Here is a 22,218-nt window from a genome sequence, read left to right as displayed (position 1 = left end):
AGTGTTGCACACTCCAGCTGAGACACTGGAATAACCCAAGCCAAACAGCTGGATTATATCTAATAACATAAAAAAAAACAGAATTAAATTTACTAATATCAATCAATCCCATTTCAGGCAAATTGAATACACTTCACAAATTACGCACTGCTTTATTTAGCCTATGATGCACCAGCAGGAATTTGACAGAGCAAAAAGTGCTCCACACCTCCCCCAGGCAAAAGGTGCATTTCCTTTTTCTGCTGTCAAAACCGCTGCCTCCCACAGCAAAGGAAAGATGGCAAGACCGAACTCCAGCTTCTCTCAGGTCTCTAGGTGAGATCGCTCGTAAATCCAGCCGCCCCCTCCTTCCAGGGTAAACTGAGCCCAGCATCGCTGTCTGCGCTTCCCGGAGGCAGAGGGTGTGAGCAGCCTCGTGTCCCCAGCTCTCGGGCATAACAAGGCTTTCAATGAGGACTTACGTAAATCTATACATTTTCCTGGAAAAGTCCCTAATTGAAAAGGCCAAGAACACTTTCACTAATTTAAATTAATCAGTGAGCAACAGAATCTTTAAATAAACAGGAATTTTACTAGAGAAAGGTGTTGTTTTCTGTGTTTTTTTTGGAAAAAATCTTTTCCCCTCCTCACGCCACAGGCCTAGAGGAACATTTAACCAGAGTTCTCCAATGCAACTTTGCAAGATGTAAGGACAGCCTCCAATCTTTCCTGCATAAAACAGGAAAAACACTAACTTGATGAAGGTGTAAGTTTATATCATGCAGAAACAACACTTCAGCTTATTGACTGGTAGATACAGCGGCACTAAGACTTTAATACGCTCTGTGAAAAGAAAGATGAGCTAATTTATCCTGCCCTCAGAAACTGATTTAAAAGATGTGAAACAACTATTTTACAAGAGCTATTAATCTGTTGGCCTGGATTCATCCCACCCAGCTGTGGACACTTGCAAGAGAATCTCTAGCCAGTGGAAAATAAAAACCAGCGCTGAAAGCTCCCTGGAACCCCTTCTGTTTCTCCTTTGGTTACACGAGGAGTGATGCACAGCCAGCTCCTAACTCAAGCACCTCTGGTCATGATCTGTGCCACTTCTAGAAACAAAAGTTAGTAAAAATGGCTTAAGCACACCGTTCTAAGTTTAATATATAAAATAAGTAATAATCTGAGATCTAAGTGAAAAAAAAACAAACAAAAATCAGAGAGCCATTTGACTTGTCACTCCAGATGGATACCCCATCAGCAATGAAGGCCATGGTCTAGTACAGACTGAGGGAAGGGTCAGTACGTGGATGAAGAGGATTCAGTATTTCACTGCAAGCATCACTGACTTTTAATATAAAATTACCAGGAGCACAATCAGGACCTGCTAATATTCAGTACATAGACAAAAGTGTAAGTGCTTCAACGCCCGGGGGAAGGGACAAAAAAATTTCAATACAAAGACCAAACGATGCAAACTAACTGGTTTTATTACTAAAAAAAATAAAGATCAATATTTGCATGCATTTATAAACAGCTACATGCATCTCTATTACAGCACTCGGGATTGCCTTTTCAGTGAGCTAAAATTGTCAGCAGCAGAACTCTGCTGACATCAGGCAAGGAGTACATCAGTACATCAGGAGTAAATTCAGCCCACCACGATCCCTTTCGAGAAGGCTTCAGTTCAAAGCATCCCTGTTTGATAGAACAACAAAAACAAGTATGCTAAGTACGATTTGCCTAAGGCTCTTCGAAAAGCATTTCAAAAGATAAAGCTTCTCCAGGTCAAGAGCCGAATTGCTGTTCTTTAAGGTGTCTTCCAAAAGAAACAATGCCTCAAGTGTTCAAGTTGTTTAGGTCCCAAATGTATCCTACTTTTCACATCTGCACAATATAAATGAAAATCATTCTTCATTCCACCAGAATGTAATTTGATTTTTTTTAAATCAATCACCCACGGTACTCAGCCATTCATGAGGAGTGATTTGAACCTTAAGAGATTGGACCTTTAAAAAGGAAAAAAAAAAAAAGAAATCCTGAAACTGAATAGCAGATTTCCTACAATAACCAGCAAATTTAGAGAGATAACTTATTGTGCAGAGCTAAACAATTTGACAGGGTCTTTTAAAGATGATATGACCTGAAGTTAAACCTACAGAAATGAAGAATAGGTCTATTATCTGAACATTATTTTGAGGGATGCATTTTAAACTACCATATACAGGTGCAATGTAAAAGATCAAGTGAATTGCAAGAAATCATAAATGACAAGAAAACAAGTTTTTCAGCTGGATCCAAATAACTACTGTACACATTATAATTATATTTTATCACTGGAATTAGAATTCTCTTTCATTATGTTAACAGAAGAAAGGAATGAGTAAGACAAAATATAGCTTAAAGTGCCGAAAAATCTTTTGTCTTGCAAAAAGAATTATAACATCCCGCTTAGTTTTCTCATCTTTTTTCACAGAAAGATTTAATAATCTTACATGCTCTGAACAATAGATAACATTTATTCAAGTTCCGTAAATATCCAGATGTAACAGAACAGGCTCTCCTTAGGGGGGTTTGAAAAATGCAACACATTTTCGAAGAAAAGTTTCTAGTGAAGCAAATTTTCTTTTTCTTTAGTTTCAAATGTTTTGGTTTTCAATCAAACACTGAAATTTTCATGTTCTGAAATTGAAGAAGCACGGCTTTCCCCTACTCGCTTGGAAGTACAAAAAGCAGAGGTAATTTTACTAAAAAAAACCCAAACCAAACCACCAACCCTGATACCAAGGGGTTTTTTACTGTTTATAATTGTAACTATTTGAATCAAAATTAACACTTCACTCTCATTGAAAAATAAAAAATCAGCATATTTCTTTATCAGAAAAAGTACCTTGAAGATCTCATCATCTCTCTTTGAAATGCAGTACTCAGAGCTAGTTCTGTGGTTTGCTGAGCAGCTGAAGTGCTCCGTATTTGGGCCTACTGAGGAGCAAAGTGCAAATCTCCGCAGAGTTATTGTTGCCAATAATACAGAAAAAAATGAAATTCAGCTGTGAAAATATATGGCTAATAGAACAGGGCCAGAAGACAGATGTGATAATCTCACAACTGCTGCAAAATAAGCATGGATTGTCTTGCAATTTTTAAGGTCTCAAGTACAACTGGGAGATCTGATATTGAGTAAGTTGACCATTAGCTAAAATTGAGGTGTCTTGCCTTTTCCTATGAGCTTTGATGGAACAACAAAGGAGAACAAATGAGTTACTCTTAACATATGGGTGTCAACTACGGCTCTATAATGCAAAAAATCCTTAGAGAGACCTGTTATCTAACCCTTCAGCTCTGAAATATATTTTCTCTTAGTTTCAGAGCAGGAATCAAAAACGCTATTTAAAAATAACAGCACAGCTCCCAGGAAAACAGTTTCCTTCATAATTGCCATTTAAAATTGCCTTTTAAAAGCTGGATAACTGAGATAACACACAACAGAAAAGAGAGACACTAGCCTTGTCACTTCTTTGTCTTTGTTATGATGAAAAGAGAGAGATGAAAGGTTAAATTATTTCTTTAACTGTGTTTGGGATTCTTTTGCTTGGTTTATGCTTTTTTTTTGGTTCATTTTGAAAAGATATATTTGTTGCAGATCCATACTCCAGTTAGGTGGGGGGAAAACCAATCACAACATACATCTTGTTCATATCCCGCGCAACTCCAGAGCTAAACCAGACAAATCAAAGAACAAATATCAGAACTACAAAGCCTAGTTAAAAAATACACAACTTTTTCACGCTTTTAGATAGATATTTCAACATTCCTTTATACATCACGAAGTAATGAAAAAAGGTACAATTTCATTTAAGAATATTTTCTGTGGATCCATTTTGTAGAAATGGGAATCACAGTAAAATGGGGATAAATAAGCACAGCTGACAGCACTATCAAGCGCAGCAACAAATTAAAAGGAGTAACTGGTTAAAATCTAATATACTTGTCAGTAAAGTCTGAAGACTGAAAATAGCAGAGACCTTGTCCCCCTTTTATGTAAGGTGGGGATGCAAAAGAAAATATCCTTGTTGAAATGTTACTACGAGAAAAGCCCACACACTTACCATCACTGTAATCGATGGGTGCATAAGCTCCTAGGAAAAGGGATGCTGCAAAACTACTAACCAAAGAGATTCTCTGAAAGAAAAAGTGTGAGATAGTGAGTCCTCTAAGTATTCACTTCAAAAAAAGTAAATAATTAAGTAATCAGAAGCAGAAAAATGTTAATAGGTGTTTAACGTTAGGCACAGAAAGCACACAAAAATGCACCTAGAAGGATTATTCAGTTCTGTCTTACTGTCTGAGTAATACAGCAGGTATCAATCTGAAAGTAACCCCCTGACAAAAGCTGTTCATAGCTTTGCATTCTGAAACATGCAAAATACACCTAATGTATTAGCATACTCTGTTACCACAAATTAATTCACAACTTCAGTGTATCACAGAATCTCATTTCAAGGAAAAACATTTACCAAGGAAAAAAAAAACAAAACAAAACCACCTGCACATTGACGATGGGGGCAATGCACTGGGCAAGGCAGAGCCCAGCGCTGTAACCTTTTGAGCAACTCTGGCAAGGCTCTGCTAGCACCTTTATGTGAACTCTTACCTTCCTCCCAGCTGAGATGCCAGATCTCCCAGGAGTTACTCCCAGGAGCTGGTAATAATCAGCTTTGCACTGAACCAATACCTGCAGCTCTGCCTCAGGGTATGCTCCAACAATGCATTAAATCCGGCCGTAAGGCTTCTAGTACTGGCCCAGAAATGCCCCAGCCACATGACACAAAGCACTGATCTAACTCAAACTTGCCTCCACTACAGATCTGCTAGAAAAGCTACCAAGTTAACCAGCTACCGCCAAGCTTTCTGCAGGATCAAATATTCCCTGTTCCCAAGAAGCTGGCATAAAAGCTGACAAATTTCTTCTTGTGTGCTCCAACTAATTCAGAAGAAATATGATTGTCACCCAATAACTAATCAGAATCAAGTCTCTACTGGCGGAGTGAGCAAGCAGTGACAGATTTTTTATTAATGATCACAAAACCACTGCTTCACACCGCATTCAAAGACGGCCTACAGCCAGAGCTCTAAGAGGTGGTTATAATGGCCAGGAAACTTAACGATGCACTTGTTCTTCATGCGTCTCTCCCCAAGAACATATCACATCGTGCTTAGATAATGAAAGCCTACCTTCTGCGGTGCCCCAGTGGGCACTAGCTGCCTGAAATGGAAGGAAAAGGATGAAGTTAAACTGTGAATCAGCCAGTTTAGCAAGCTGACCTAGAGAAGGATGAACAGCCACCTTCCACGTGTCATTGAGACTGCAAGCTGCTAAGCGCTTCTCAAGGGTCCCCAAGAGCAACTCTGGCATAGAGATATTTCGTGCTTGAACAAAACATCTTGCATATCTTTTACTGCTAAAAGGTGCCATCAATGCAACCAGCCCTCAAAGTCTGAGCTTGGTCTGACTACTACTCGGTCCCATGGACCTGCTTCCCCTCCACTAATGCATTTTTCTCCAAATTTAGTCTTCAGCTTATGATCAGACTGTATTAGTGCTCTGTTTCACCCCACAGCTTACTAGCATAAAGGTTGTAGAACATGTACTTGGAAAGAAAAAATGAGAAAAAAGAAGTATTCTCCCACTAAATACACGGTCAACTTAGCAACTCACTTCCCCATGAAGTCCCCAAGGGGTCAGATTTTAAAAACCACAAAAAAATTATGATCAATATTATTAAGAACTGCAGTAGCACCAAAGCACGAGCATCCTGACTTCACTCGTCTGGATGTTTGGCATATTCTAATCACAGGACAGGAGCCCTTCTCTCATTTACATCAGATTTGCATGGAGTTTTCACCTCGCTTCAAACCATGGCATTTCAGTCACAGCTAGATGCAGACTCAACAAACTGAAACAATGATGTAACTACAAGCTGATTTCTGAAAATTAAAAATCAGGAGGAAACCAACTACACAATGGAATTTATTTGCAAGATAGAATCAAAGTAGCTCCTCAAGGGAAAAGTTACGAAAAAAGTCTACAATCAATTGCAGTTTTTTTCTTACGCACATTTACAAGAATGCCAGCAGAGCAAGCACATTTCTGCAAGCAAATGGACAGTTCTAAGCGTGAAAATTTCACCTGCGTGCTTAATTATCCCCTTGTATTCAAACTGTAGTACATACAATTTATTACCACCCAAATGAAAGTCTGTTCTCTAAAATTTCTTCCACAAAGGTGTGATCCAACGGAGCCCACCGTGTTAAGTGTAACATTCAAGATAAAAATTGACCATCTGTTCTATCTGCCCAATGAGTAATAACTTAACAAAGCAAAACTAAAACAATCAAATTTTCAATTTTAATCTTAAAACCAAACACAAGAATCAAAACACTCTTTAGCTAAAAAGTCTGACATCCCCATGAAACTATTTTTAAAAGATTTTCAACTGTGTTTTCCAATAAGCGTACTGAAGTTGTGCCAACCTCTGTTTGCATGTAGACCTCAGGATTCTGGCTGTAAATCTTTGCTATCTGGTTTCCTGTAAAACGCTGAGAAAGAAATGCAAATGCTTAGAAACACAACCTTAAATGGAGTCAATAATCATTAACTCTGTGTAATGAGTTCAGTACATTGCACTTTGGATATTTAATTTGCCTGATGCACAATGAAAGTCAGTGCACAGCAGGCAATCTGCCCTGAACAGGCATTAACACATAGCCTCATTATGAGAATTTTGCTCACCTTTTGAAAAAAAGCATGTGAGAAAGCATTACTATCCATAATTTACATTTCAGAAATGACAATTCAATGGAATGAATCACACTTATTCTGTGCACAGGAACCAGGACAATTCAAGTGCTGCCTTCAAATCCTTGAAAAGGTTTAGGCTACCCAATCTATGCTCTTCTCCAAGGCAGGTGAACTGGGAGCAGAGCAGGAAGTTTCATACTCAAAGAAGCAAGCCCAGCACAGGCTAATAATAGCTGTAAGAATAATTATTTTTCATCCACTTATTGTATGAAATAACAAAAGACTTCTAACACCGAAACCTTAACCTTTAGCAAGTTAAAAATAAACTGTCAGTGGTACGCAAAGTCTGATTTCAACGCTGGCCATAAACCTTGCACAATGATTCAAAAACAGAATCAGCGATTGGGGAGGTTAGAGCCTTCTTCTGTTGAACCAACAGCAAGAGCAGCCAGGCGCTGAGGTGCCCGGAGGGCAGCCCCGCTCCCACACAATAACTCCCTGTCACATTTACGAGAGAGGGAAGGGGGAGGAAGCGGAGAAAAGTGACAAGAGTACTCTCTTGTAGTGCGCCGAACTTCTAAAACTCACTTTGCTGAGGTCAACAGCTGCTTGTTGGCCTTCAGGGAACATGAAAAGGCCAATCTTTTAATTGTAGGAGTAACCTAGAGCAATGATCCACAAACAGGGGGGTCATAACCCCAAGTAAGCCTGTAACACAAACTGGATTGCCATCCCAATGGAAATGTGGCTGCACAGGAGCTCTCGGGAGAGAACCAGGCCCCGAGACTGCAAGCATGGCCACCAAACACTGTATTTCAGAACCACTGGCCAAATGCAACAGCTCACCCCAGCTGCTTCCTGCAGCAAAATTTGCAGCCTTTGCCTAGTTTCACTTTAAAATTTCCACATCTTCCTTTGTGAGTCTACTGCAAAGCACAGTATGGAGCTTCTTCAAAAACTCTCTCCTTCATAGTTAATGGCTGATCATTATCTGCTGTGGTACCACTGCAACGGCAGAATTGTTTCTCTCACAAGACTCTGCTGAGGACTTTCTTCCCACCTGTTCCTTACCTCGTAGGCTCGAGAACCAGTGATACTTGCTAGGCGCTGCGCTCCCCCCACGGCTTTCTCCAGGGCGCTGCACTGGGAAGCTGTGCTAGAATCCATCCAGATGGGGCTGGCACTGACAGAAAAACAAGCCTGCAACGAACAATATCCTTTATTACTAAGTCTGATCTCTAAGAAGCCCCTGCTACAGTAATAGCAACAGAGCAGACCTACGTACCAGCTCACAGTTCAGTTCTCTGACGTACCTTCTGGTCTCCTCTTGGTAATTACAGAAAGCGGGTATTGGGCAGCACGTTGGTCAGTGATGAAAAGTTTAACCCAAACTTCACACCAGAGGGAAGCAACAGGCTTCTGCTGCTGCTACGTGACGCAAACTGCAGCATGATATGCACTTCACGTACCCTGCAGCACGAGGTCTCAGGACACTCCTTTGGTAGCCAAAGCCCCAGGCCCTTTTATGCAAGTTCAACCCCACTTTCTGGAACTCCTCTCTCAACAATCAGATGATCTTTCCACAGCTCTACTAACAGACTTCTCTTTATTGACTGGCAAAACCATTTGGAAATGCATCTGAGGCTTAGTACATCACCAGAGAGCATTTTAACTCCATTTCCATGGGTTTTGCACAGGCGAAGTATTTCCAAAATTAACCACTTAACAGATCAGTTACACAAATGTCTCCCTTTCTACATACAGCTGTCCTTTCTGATGTAAGGAAGTAAGGAAGCTAACGGTCTTCAAGAGAAAAGCTGGTTCCTCCCAACTTTTCTTTTTAAATAAAGATTTGTCAAGTCTATCTTCAAAACTTACCAACCACACACACACAAAATGTTGAGGTTCAACAACGTACTTGTTATGAGTTTGTGTACACACAGCATTACACTTCCATCCTTTCAAAAGTGTAAACTGTTTTTTGGGGTTTTTTTTTTTTATATTTCCTAATGAAATCACAAGCACTGCAATGAAACTCAGATATGGTAGTATTTTTCACCACAATTTCTAGTTAATATATAAAAAAATGTAAACTATTTACCTGTTTTTTACAAAAACATTACGTTTTGTTAAAGAAATAGGCTGTTACTCCAACACAGAAAGATTCTGGGACAGCCACTGGCACCTGTAAGCTTTTAAAGCAGTGTATACTGTCACTCAGGAGAAAGGGAAATGTCAAAAGCCCTGGAGTAGAAGGAATAAGCAGTATATTTCACTCAACCAAACAAGAGGAAAGGTTTGCAAGGAGAAAAGCAATGTGTAAGGATCAGAAAAAGGGCAGCGTAGCTCTCCCTTCAGAGCTCTTCTATGCACGTTACCTTCAGTGACTGATGCAAAGGCAGTTCGGATGGTGCATTCTTTAAAATTTGGATGCTTCCTTTTTTCCAGTACACACTCCCATGTTGCTGTAGAAAGTATAGAACGAGAAGTTGGAGATGCCCTCCCACGCCACAAAGTTCATATCCTGATCTGAGTTTCAAACTCTAAGGGACAGAGAACTCTCTCCAAACTAGAAACAAAAAAAGCACCTTTTCAAATCAAGTGCCTCACTAAAAGACTCTCTAAGATTGAGAAGAACATATATTAAACCAGAAAATGTAAGAGCCAAGAGACAATGATGATCTTGAACTACAGTAACTTCTAGTGGGAACTATCATTACACTGCTGATCCATGGCATTAGATACTTCATTGAGGGCTCTTTGAGCTGCAGCCAGGGCTCCACAGTCAAGACTGTTAGTTCTGTGCTGTCTCAGCACAGTCCCCAGATTCTTCAGTTACGTGCCTGCCCCAGTCGTGACTAACAGACTGCATAATATCGAGAAGGTTATCTAGCTCCATCTCCCAGGCGGCTTCCTCAAGCCAGGCATCTCTAGTTAGGCACCTGGAGGACACCCTAGGCAGACTGCAAAGCACCATCCAGTGACCCACTAACAGTTTTGACGACACCAAGTGCACACAGAACCCCTGGGCACAGAGAGCTTGACCAGTGTCATATAATCTACTTCACTTCGCTCTGCCAGTTCAGCAGATGATCGAGACCAAGTTTTTCCCTTCTTTAGGACAAACACTGGCGCATCAGTGCACCTCCACAGTGATCTGCAGCATAAACACAAGGTTCTTCAAAGAGAAGAGGGTGACACAATGTGGGTTGGAAGGGGGTAACTAAATGAAATCTGTTCTACCTGAAAGAATCTGAATATAGCACCAAGTTGATATCCCCAGCTTGCTGGAGGACGGGTAAAATGAAGGGAATACAGGCAAACTGGAAGTGCACTTCCTTTTCTCACTTGAGTAAGCTGGGGTTACTTGGCAGTCCCTAACTTCTGTTCTACTGAAGAATTCATAACAGAGCCTTGATAGCGGCCATGATTTTCAGACACTGCTCAGACTTTCAACTGAACTCAACGAAACATGGAGATCAAAGCAAGAGTTTCGATTAATTAGTCCCAGATACATCAAGATGAATAACCTAAACCTCATGCATCAGAATTAGCTATCGCTTTGGTGCTGTCCTCACCCTGAATATCATCTGTGAAAGTTGTAAAAGACTTCTCTGTTTCACCAGAGTACTAGGAGACTGGCTGATGGCCTAAATGTCAGGATGGGTTTTATAAACCTCAGAAAAAAGGCATTAGGCACTACAGACTAAATGAAGGCAACATCTTTGTCATTTCTGCACCAAAGACACTCATAATTTGTTCTTTGTTGTTCTTAGGCAGATGAGTATCCTAGTCAACAAAAACTGTGCTCAGCAGGATGGTACCTTGCCTTCAGCAAGCTGGGCTCCTCACAACTTTTTTCATCCCATTCCCACACACACCTGTATACGCTGAAATTCAAGCTGACCCCAGTCATTTCAGAATCTGTAAGTACAAAGAATTTAAATAACAGGAAACCACCTAGTTATGCACTATACTGATCTAAACAACTGCACTATAAACCTCTTCCTCCACTCCCACTACCTTCTAGTTACTTCTTTGTGTGCTTCAGGTTTTAAGTTCCCCTGAGGAACATTTTTTTTAGCAGATGCTTATATAAAGCTTTGGTCTTACCTGATGTCATCATGGTCTTCTCCAATACAATTATTTAAATGAAATTTATCCTTATATTTTATACTCTGTTAAAGACATACAGTAAGACTGAGTTTTTTCTTTGTAAACTAACCTGGCCAGCACCAGACAAAGCTCTGACTTGAGAGAAGTTAAAGCCTGAAGACTTCATCTTTTCCAAAATCATATCCAGAGCCTACAAGAACAAACAGAATCAAGAATGACTGTAACGAGCTATCAAATTATGCATACTCACAATCTCTGGAATTAAACAGTAAATTCATGTCATCACTGATAAGAGTTCATTGGCAGATAATGAAAAATTAGCTAATGACTATGGACTTCTCAAGAAGCTGCATAAATTAATTTACTAAGTAAGAGTCCATAAAAGAAAAGTTGAATCACACAGGGGAAAAAAAAGATCTTTAAACAAGCTGAATCACAAAGATCCATTCTTTGAAACCTAAATAAGAGGCAAGAGTTAAGAATTCCAAGTCATTAAAAAGCCACTTTAAAGAGTGCCAGACACAAAGGAGGATAATTTTTTTCTGTTCTTACTTTTGGAAATCTATGAAATCATAACAGGGTGCACCCTGCACCCCATCCTACAAGATGTTAGGTATCCTTAATACAGAGTCTAATATAAAGCTGATACAACTGAATTTTAGCACTTTAAGCACCTATGTTAATTTTGTTCTCGTCACATTTTCCTGAAGTTTAAAACCAAAAATTAATCTATATTTACATAGTCTCATTCAGATCAGCATTTACCAGATTACCTTGATAAATGGACCACTGCAAGACTTCAAAAATCCCAAGAAATATCATATATATACATATCATCATATTATTAATATAATAATTACAACTGTTCCTGTTTATTATGGTTCAAAAGACCAACTGCAAGCAAATTCACAGAATCATAGAATGGTTCGGGTTGGAAGGGACCTTATAGCTCATGTAGTTCTAACTCCCCTGCCATGGGCAGGGACACCTTGCACCAGACCAGGGTGCTCAAAGCCCCTTCCAACCTGGCCTTGAACACTGCCAGGGAGGGGGCAGCCACAGCTTCTCTGGGCAACCTGGGCCAGGGCCTCACCACCCTCAGAGTAAAGACTTTCTTCCTCATATCTAATCTAAATCTACCCTCTTTCAGTTTAAAGCTACTACCCCTTGTCCTATCACTAGAGGCCGTTACAGAAAGTCCCTCTCCAGCTCTCTCGCAGGCCCCTTCAGGTACTGGCAGGCTGCTGTAAGGTCTCCTCAGAGCCTTCTCTCCTCCAGGCTGAACAGCCCCAGCTCCCCCAGCCTTTCCTCACAGCAGAGGGGTTCCAGCCCTCAGATCATTTCTGTGGCCTCCTCTGGCCTCGCTCCAACAGGTCCAGGTCTGTCCTGTGCTGAGGGCTCCAGAGCTGGATGCAGGACTCTTGGGGGGGTCTCACCAGAGCGGGGCAGAGGGGCAGAATCCCCTCCCTCGCCCTGTGCCCACGCTGCTGGGGATGCAGCCCAGGGTACGGTTGGCCTTTTGGGCTGTGAGCACATGCTGCCAGGTCACATTCAGCTTCTCGTCGCCCAGCACCCCCAAGTCCTTCTCCTCAGGGCTGCTCTGAATCCCTTCATCCCCTAAGCCTGTATTTGTGCTTTGGGATTGCCCCGACCCATGGGCAGGACCTTGCACTTGGCCTTGTTGAACCTCATGAGGTTCGCGCAGGCTCATCTCTCCAGCCTGTCCAGCTCCCTCTGGATGACGTCGCTTCCCTCCAGCATGTCGACCGCACCACGCAGCCTGGTGTCACTGGCAAACGTGCTGAGGGTGCACTCGATCCCGCTGTCCACGTCGCTGACAAAGACATTAAACTGTGCCAATCCCAATATCAGTCCCTCAGGAACACCACTCACCAATTTACCAAATCTTTGCAAACTACTGTGGATCACCAGATGGGGGTTCTGTGACCTTTCAAATACCTCAACTATTCAAATCACACTAGTAAGACAAATTTACATAGTACCATGTGAGAGCAAGTGTTGCAGAATCTGCACAGAAGCAAGGAAGGCCTTCTTTTAAAATAGAAAAGAATGTTGTATTTCAAAATAAACTCCAGTCACAGTGACTGGGAATCACTGAATAAATTGTTCTTTAACCACTTACCAGCTGAGACATCAATTGGTTAACGAAGGTTATTCTAAAAAAATAGTGCAAGTAACCTGGATGCTAAAAACCCACAGATTTAAGCTAGGCAATGCAACAGCTGCCCCTTTTGTATAAGAAACAACAAGATGAGGAAAAAGATAGTCATTTTTCCAAATGAGGGAAAGTCAGGAAAGAATTTGAGACATACAACACTATAGTAGTAGAGAGTGAAGAAACAAACAGAAAACCCTCAGAATGTTAGTGACTTCCACCATGTTTGTTGATAACATTAATATTTACACACCAAAGACACAGAATAACACTTCAAAGAAACAGAAAACAAGCCAAAGGACCAGGCTGATTTGACTGATCAGTTTCACGATTGCTTGGAATACATTTCCATTTCAGTAACAGCCAGGAAGAAGCTGAACTATATAAAGTTCATACCTTGACCCACATTAGCACAGGAGAAGTGACTGTCAGTCTGTCACTGTGAATATAGACTCCACCTTGAGTCCTACAGAAAAACAGTATTTTCTCTTGGTAAATTCAGTGATTTTTTTCCCCATCAAGTTCTTCAAGTTTATTAATAACCAAAGACAGTTTGTAATGCTTTTATGTTACAAGCAAGGATACAATCAGTGTTTGAAACCTGAAAAAGTAAAAGCCAGCTCCTAGGAGGTGACATAAGAGATATTTGACCCAACTGCAAAGGAAATAATTTGCGGGAAAATCTCTGATCTTGAAGTAAGGTCTGTGATGGACTCCAATGCTGCTACTGCTCATTGGCTCCATGTAATTCATAGTTATTTCTGAGTTTCCTAACTGTCACCATTAGTGGCTTGTATCTAGAAGATGAAATTCAATTTTTGCTGTTAAGCCATCAAGTAAATAAATGTACTTCATTGAAACTTGTGACCACGGAGGATGACATTTGTAAATTCTAGTCTATTAACTGAAGTAAACAAATACTGTCATCCTACATCCTGTGGTGAGACTTGGAACCACTGAATTTGTCTCCAAATGCCTTTTAAAAGTTCCCCTCATGCAATTTACTTGCTGTTATCACAGCATTCCACCCTGACACAAAGGTGGTGCTCATATCTGTGCCCAAAAAAGAAGCAGTGATGTCCACAAGTCCGAAGTCCCAAAAGAAAAAAAAAGGCTTATTTATACATAATACTTTGGGGTAGATTTTTTCATTTATTTATTTTCTGTTGGAAGTTCTTGCCATATTTATATACCAAGGAAAGAAAGAATATATACTATACCCTTGCCAAGTATGAAATAAGAACATAGCATGAACTTTTTCCATGCTCCACACTTATCAGTGAGACAAAATAAGGCAACAGGCCTCCCACCCTGATCCCCAAAGTTCTAAATTATATTATCCAAGTAAAATATAAAAGGCCTTACTTAAATTCTGGAAGGTCTTTATCAAAATGAACATTATCCTCATAAATGACTCTCAGCTGTTCATCAATAGCAATGACTTTCAGCTAGAAGATATAAAACAGGATGTTAACAAAAACTAACAAAAATTAAATAGCACTGATAGCTTACTTATAATTCAATTCTCACAGATGAAATGGGAAAAATCACCCGAACCCATACAATTCACTGAAAGTATGGACACAGTTTTACACTAAACAAGTTATTATGTAAATTTCCAGCATGCCACCTATTCAGCAACATGTATATTTCTCTGCTTGCATTTCCCTGTATCCATCCCCCCCCCCCCGCCCCCACCATTTTCTCTCTCCTTAATTGTACCAGCTCGAGATACAGGCATATGCTAAAGAACAGCACACAAATTACCAGATTTGTAGCTTGCATCATGGTAACCAATTTTTCTGGTTTCTCCAAAGAATACAGTATCTTAGATCAAAGATGCCATATGCTCCCCCCCCCCTTCCTCCCACCCCCCTTTTTTTTTTTGCCTCATCTTACTGAGGAACCTAACAGCCCCTTAGGATGTCTTGAGGATATTCCCTACTCCCCACATGGTGAGTAAATCAAATTTCACCAGCCTGGCAAAGCTCAGAGGGCATTACACAAGTGTATTCCGAGCTTCTGCAACATCTGGAAAGCAACGTCCCAAACGGTAACCCCATAAAGCTGAGCTTTCTTCTAAGCGCAAACTAGAAGAGTCCCACAAACTTTCCCCCTCTATCTTCACTCAAATTCACCTAGTGCAGAAGAAATACATGAACAGCCTAGAAGAAAAGTGAGAAGGTTGCTTGCATTCTGTACGTATTTCGAGGGAGAAAGTGCACACAGCTGCTAAAGTAACAGACAAAAAAAAACTACAAAGACCAAGTCGTCTCAAAGTATTCAAATAACAAGGCCATCCCGATTTTAGCCACACTAATGCAGGGCCATTATTTATGCACTGGCACAACTCCTCACCAGTCTGATGCCCTGCACCAGCTTAAAAATGGCTCTGACCCTCTGCAGCCTAATTGGCTTTCCGCTTGCAGCTCGCCCCCTTAGAAAGCACTTGATCAACCTAACCTGGATGTGTCTTCTCCAGCTCCCAAACTTCAGCGGAGTCATAATGAAGTGATTTATGCTCACGACCTATTTTAAGCATCTTCAGGCCTATGCACTACTTCGGCAGAGCTTCTATTCACAGTCTCGCAATGCCCGGTGGTGCCGACAAACCAACATTTCACGCAGCAACCCGAGCATCCAGGTTCAGACTCCTGCTAATCTTGATTCGCATGAGGACACAGGAAAAGGTGGATTCGGGTGCGAACTGCGGCTCCCAGCCCGCCCGGCGCTGTGGGCAGAGGGGTCTCCACGCAGAGCACGGCCGCAGGATCCTTCCCAGGATGGAACACGGCCCTCGCAGGGCCGGGGAGCGGGACATGGCAGGACGCGCAGAGGAGATGGGACAAGCAGCAAGGGCGAAGGACACACTTACAGAAACCACAGAACCATTAAGGTTGGAAAAGACCTCTAAGATCATCAAGTCCAACCGTCACCCCAACACCACCATGCGTGGTCCCGAAGTGCCACCTCTACACGGTTTTGAACCCCTCCAGGGCTGGTGACTCCACCACCTCCCTGGGCAGCCTGTCCCAACGCCTGACCACTCCTCCGGCTAAGAAACATTTCCTGACACCCGACCTGCAGCTCCCCAGGCGCGACCCGAGGCCGCTCCACGCCGGCGAAGGGCAGGCGGCACGCCGAGAGCCCAGCCCCCGCCTCACGGACGCCTTACAACACCCGCAGCGCCGGGAGCCATCAGCGGCCCCGGTCGGCTGCCAGCGCGCCTGGAGCCCCGGCCCCGCTGCGGGTGAGGGAGCCCCGCAAACCGCCACCGGCGCTGCGCGGAGGAGAAGCGGCGAGGGGGAAGGCCCGGTCCCCCTCCCGGCGCTGCGGGGCTGCGAGCCGCCATGGCGGGACAGCCCGGGCCTCCCCCCCCGCGCTTCCGAGCCCCGGAGGCGGCGGCGCCAGCCGAGCTCCGCGCAGGGCAGGCCCCGGGGCTGCCCCGCCGGGCCCCGGCCGAGGGAGGGGAGGGGGCTCCGGTACCTGCTGCGTGCTGAAATCCCAGCCCAGGTAGCAGGGAGCGGCCATGGCGCGCCGGGGCCCGGCCCGGCCCTCGGCCTTACCCCGCTCTGCAGGCCCGGCCCCCCCGGGCAGGAGCCGCCAGCCCGGCCCTGCGCAGCGGGGGCAGCAGCCGAGCCCCGCATCGCTCCCGGCCCCGGTGGGGCATCGCCCGCCGCGGCTGCGTGGGAAGAAGGCTCAGCTGGAACACCCCCGCTGCCCGCAGCCGAGGCGATCTCCGCGGGGCCGCAGTGAAGTCGGAGGGGTTTTGTGCACCCAGGATCTTACACTGTTCTAACAGTACAAATACTTCATCTGAAATGCCATTAAACTATGAAATATTACTGAATTTTGTCATATACTGAATATTTTAAACACCTTCGGCAGGGGGGTTGGACTAGATGACCCACAGAGGTCCCTTCCAACCCCGAACATTCTGTGATTCTGTGATTTCAAATATTCCCAGTGACTTCTCAAAGCCCTGGCTCACACAGGTCTATACTTTTACGATTTCTAGTTATTATGGCAAAGAAAAACCTTCAAAACATTCATCCTGAAGACACTCAACCTACAAAGCAAACAAACATTCTAATACGCTGACTTTTAAACCAATCTTACTCTATCATATCACCTTCGAATATTCTGTATTGAGAGCACCTGCGTTAGAAATGCAAGAACAAAATCTTTAAATACAACTGAGTTTTAATTAAAGTTGCCTGAAAAATATTTACAACGTGGGAATCCCCTCAAGCGCATAGCATTGTTGGCCTGCATTTTAGAGTCTAATCCTGCAAATTCACCTGAATAATTTGCAATCAGGAAACATCCCGATGCAGTAAGTGGAAGTACCAGTCCCTTTAAAAATAAAGGTACGTGGAACTGTCACCCAGTTTGTCATCTCTAAGTCAGATGGCCACCAAGCAGCGGTGGAATTTCCCTGCCCCTAAGGAGCTCTGGCTGGATGGACCTGTCCTGACCAAAGGTCTCACTTAACCAAGAGGCCATGAAGGAAACAGAAGTTTTTAAAATGTTACCAAGAACCGTTTCCTTAGTGTAACTCTTACCAGACAACAAAGGATCAAATAACGCGTGGAGGCCGCTTTGCCATTATCGCAGAACCTGGCTGGTGAGCCGGCAAGGAGAGGCTTGCTCTGCCCTTTCACTTGCTGCATGTTTCCTACAAACAAGCAACGGATACGGCCGCTGACAGTCAAACTGCTCCCATTTTCCAAATAGAACCGCTCGCAGAAATGAAGAGAAACTGAAGTCGGTTCTGCAGAAAGCTGTAAGAATAATAAATGACTTCAGACAGAGAGACATTAGTGGATTTTTAAATTTTTTTAAAGGAGGTATTAGTTAGCAGAAAGGAAACAACAGTTTATAAATAAAGCAATCTTATGAGGATGTAAGAATCAATTATATTCTTCAGCAATCAGATTGGAAGAATTGTTGGGCTTGTTCAGCCTGAAGAAGAGAAGACTGAGAGGGGACCTTATAAATGCTTACAAATATCTGAAGGGTGGGTGTCAGGAGGATGGGGCCAAGCTCTTTTCAGTGGTGCCCAGTGACAGGACAAGGGGCAAAGGGCACAAACTGAAGCACAGGAAGTTCCATCTGAACATGAGGAAGAACTTCTTCCCTCTGAGGGTGACGGAGCACTGGAACAGGCTGCCCAGGGAGGTTGTGGAGTCTCCTTCTCTGGAGATATTCAAGACCCGCCTGGACAAGGTCCTCTACAACCTACTGTAGGTGACCCTGCTTTGGCAGGAGGGTTGGACTAGATGACCCACAGAGGTCCCTTCCAACCCCGAACATTCTGTGATTCTGTAATAGTCCTGAATAGCAAGAAATACTTTTCTTTAAATAGCACAGAAAAGTTGGGGCTGGAATCACCACCTTCGTGTTATCAGATCTCCTTAAATTAGGAACAAAGGCACAAGACAACAGGGCAGGAGAATCCACTCAAGGACAGAATGGGAATGTTAATGTTGCTACTTTTAGTCTTCACGTTTTTCTAGATAAAATAGGGAATTTTGGAGAATCATTGCCTTATGCAGTCACTCTGTTGCCCATCCTTCCATCAAGGTAGCGTGGTCTCAAATTTAGTGGTTTGTGCATGGGAAACGTGCATTGCTGCTGTTCTTTCTGCTGGCAGATCTTACCACAACCTCCACGATTGTTTCTTGAAATCAAGCAAAGTTTAGTTGTGCAGTTATCAGTGAAGTTGCTGTCATGTACTAGTGATGCTTTAGCACTGACAAATCCAGAATTTCCAGAGGGGACGGACAAAATGCCGTTTATAATTGAAATGTCACCACTGCAGATTAACAGCTTGAGGCAGAGCACAGATTAATCACTCTAGACACACAGAGCAGGGTAAAGGGAAAAGCGAGTTTATTCCCCTTTTCCTATTAACTAGTTTCTGACCTGATGGAGAAGCAATACTTCCATGCTCTCCTAGGCCCTTAGCTGTTTTGATACGTAATAACTAGTATGTCAATTAATGTTTTTTTTCTTCCCCCACTGTCACGTTAACGTCAATTGCACGTTCATTTCAATTCATTGCAAAACACAAATTATTTTAACTGTATTCCATATTCCTACATATTGAGATTTTTCACTTTTTATTCTCACTTCAGGTATCAATATCTGCCTCTGACCCCATCTGCACCCCGATATAAACTTAGATTTAACTGCATTCTTCAGCTTTACACAGGTGACCTCCTTCGAAACCAGCGACAGCCCAACTAGCATGCTTCATTATCATAACAGCATCTTAGACATGCCAACGAGCTACAGAACAGACAGACCAGACTTTTGTTATCAGCTAGGATTACTCTATTGACAGCAGTACAGCCATCCTGATTTATACTACGTAATTTAACAGGATGTGAAAACACTCACACCTTCACAGGAGTAACAGAAGTCCACGGGCAACTACAAAGCTACCAATCCTTTCGCTTCCAGCAGTAGATTTTGGGCATCTAACTAGTTATTTTGAGTAGCAGGGCAGCCGAATATTTCTAAGCCCCAAACAGGTATTTCACACTCGTAGGTTGGCACAGCAGAAACAAAAGGACAGGTAAGAGTCACTCCACGTACAGACGCCAGTGATGCACATGCAGTACAACCGCAGCAGCCTCTGTTAGACCTAGCACTGTTAGGCCTGCTGGCACATTTATCCTCTTCCCAACAAGAAATCTTGTGGGTCTTTAATTAGCCTCAGAAACATTAAACATAGTAAGCTGGGTCAGATAAATGCCAACTTATTTGCCAAGTAACCTGACAGTCACGTGCAATGCTGCTAATTAGGTGGGAGATATTTACAATGTTAAGCTCCAAATAACACAACAACAACACATTAACACACCACCCAAATAAAAAAAAAAAAAACATCTCAGCTTGAGCACTAGACCTACCTACTGGAAAGATATCTGAACAATGCCAGTGCTCTAAAGGTCATTCCCTTTCTACTTAGCATTGCAGGTACTCTGTTATCACAAAATCTCCAGCAATGTTTAACCAAGTACTGATAATATAAAATACCACACTACCATAAATTAAAAGATTAAGCTGCTGTTCTTTATATTGAGATGGCATTATAACACCAAAAATGTTTTCCTTTCCCTAAATATGCACTTATCTGTTGAAGTTACTTCTGCACGTGATTTTGTGGTAACCATTGTGTTTGTCCATACCTCCAGACGTGTGGAGAGTCTCATTGTTCACTCTGTAAGAATCAGTACTTGATGTTCAAAAGCAACGTACTGAGGTGGCTGTTATCCACTGTAATTTTACTGACTGTACTGCGAACGGGTGAAAAAGTGTACAAAGATCCAGCAAAAGCCCTCTGCATGAGTTCCATAAGAGGAAGCCCATGCCACCGTTGTTACATGGAGCTTATTTAGGTAGAGTAATTATTCCACAAACTTACTGGTTGATTCAATTCTTGACATGTGCATATTCAAAATGTCAGGTGTGGTACTGCATTAACCAGCTAAGGCCCTTTACAGAGACGTCATGAAGCGGCACAGGACTCCATATAAAAGCATACACACGCACATGAACAATGGGTACAAGGAAAGAATTTAAATGATGGCTTAACTACACACTCTCAATTACAGCGTCGGTTTCATACATATTGGTCAATTTGCAGCTTTTATTTAATCATGTACATAAAATCTTCCAATTTCAGTTCTGTCAAATTCAGCAGAACACGAGTTGACTTCAGTGGGTACTGAATCAGGCACTGTGGAGTTGTATCTGGTTTTACATACTCTGGTTTTACAGATGTAATTTCATTGACTCAATTAGGCAACTAGTGATTATGAAATGCAGTGCAAATTCCTCATGAGATCTCTGCATGGAAGTGAAGGATGCTTCTGAATAGCAAATTATTTTTAGGATACTTTCCTCCCCTGCACAGATTTCAAGTCCATATTCATTCTCACAATAGTAATAGTACTTAACCATCCTCTTTGGAGGACTATCTTAACTACAGTCATTTGCAAAGCTTATTAGAGTTAAGTTACATACCCAGCAAATTTCCTTGAAGATGAATACTGAAGTGGTTTGTGTCCTAATGCTCAAAAGCAAATATCTTAGAAGCAAGATGTTGTCATCCAGATAAAACTTTTCATTAACAACAGATTAACCAGTTCTTTCATGCTGTGCTTGATGCTTATCAAACTCCACTTACAGATAAGTACATTTTATTGATTAAAAACAATCAAAGATAAACTCATTCCTACTCAAACAATGCTTGAAGTGGAAACTAATAACAGCCAAGCCTTGCACTTTTCAGCACCATCCTGCAAGGATCAAAAGTCATTTTGCAATCAAGAATGAATCAAAACCATGTAGTGTACAGGTGGAAAAATCAAGGCAGAAAATATATATAGCTTATCCAGTTTGGTTTAGACCCTGCTTGAAATTCTCCCAGAGTTCCTATATGCGTGTTACATTTGTTGGGAGAATGAATAAACACGGGCTGCTGTCACCTCCCAAAGCTGCAGCCATCATAGCTGGATGGATAGGAAACAAAGAAGATATAGAATAGACACTTAAGCAGCAGTGCCAGAAATGTGAACTCTGCTTATCAATAACTGGAATTTAAGGCATCTATAAGGTCAAGGAAGCTTCAACGGATTTCCAAAATCCTCTGAAGAGGACTATTGAAGGCCATTCAGTTCCCTCGCACCCGCTTCTCATGGGCAGTTTCGCGAGGTCAGAATGGAGCAAACCTAACCATCTTGTTTGTCACACTAATTTAAGAAACCTGACAACTAAGGAGGAAGCCAAGGAAACTGTAAGGACAGATGTCAGGATTCATTTGTTTAAAATCTCTAACTGGTAAATACCTTTAGTTTCTTCTCAGAATTGCCTCTACACAATGCCATTTCTAAAAGGGAATCTCAGAAGTTCTCAGAGAGCAAGGACAGCAGAACTACAAAATGAACAACAGCTCCTGATCCTAAGCTCTGGAAGCTGATTGTTTGCACAGAGGGAGAGATGCCAGTCCTAGTAATGCAGACAACCAACAGAGCGAGCAGCCCTCTAACAGAGCAAATTTCAGCATTTTAGTTCACTTTGCACAGCAAGCAACACTCCAAAGGAAGATTATTTAATCCTCAGCACCAACAGA

General features: G+C 42.4%; 1 protein-coding gene across 3 annotated transcripts in view; it reads right to left on the bottom strand.

The window, feature by feature from the left end:
• Window positions 1-16,699, bottom strand: part of XYLB (xylulokinase) — an 87,051-nt gene extending 70,352 nt beyond the window's left edge. Inside the window, exons 1-8 of one of the 3 annotated variants that reach the window (XM_075419827.1) lie at window positions 16,560-16,699; window positions 14,439-14,521; window positions 13,470-13,539; window positions 11,007-11,087; window positions 9,160-9,246; window positions 7,853-7,981; window positions 6,514-6,579; window positions 4,089-4,161 (exon numbers count right to left, since the gene is read on the bottom strand). In XM_075419827.1, coding sequence (XP_075275942.1) covers window positions 4,089-4,161; window positions 6,514-6,579; window positions 7,853-7,981; window positions 9,160-9,246; window positions 11,007-11,087; window positions 13,470-13,539; window positions 14,439-14,521; window positions 16,560-16,604 — 634 coding nt within the window. In that variant the 5' untranslated portion in view covers window positions 16,605-16,699. The remainder of the gene's footprint in view (window positions 1-4,088; window positions 4,162-6,513; window positions 6,580-7,852; window positions 7,982-9,159; window positions 9,247-11,006; window positions 11,088-13,469; window positions 13,540-14,438; window positions 14,522-16,559) is intronic. The other 2 variants (XM_075419825.1, XM_075419826.1) reach the window with 2 other exon arrangements.
• Window positions 16,700-22,218: the final 5,519 nt, after the last annotated feature.

The sequence above is a fragment of the Opisthocomus hoazin genome, chromosome 4 (genome assembly GCF_030867145.1).
Source record: "Opisthocomus hoazin isolate bOpiHoa1 chromosome 4, bOpiHoa1.hap1, whole genome shotgun sequence".
In the NCBI taxonomy this organism is placed as follows: Eukaryota; Metazoa; Chordata; class Aves; order Opisthocomiformes; family Opisthocomidae; genus Opisthocomus; species Opisthocomus hoazin.
Note: the sequence above shows the minus strand (reverse complement) of the source record. Positions and strands in the feature narration are given on the sequence as shown.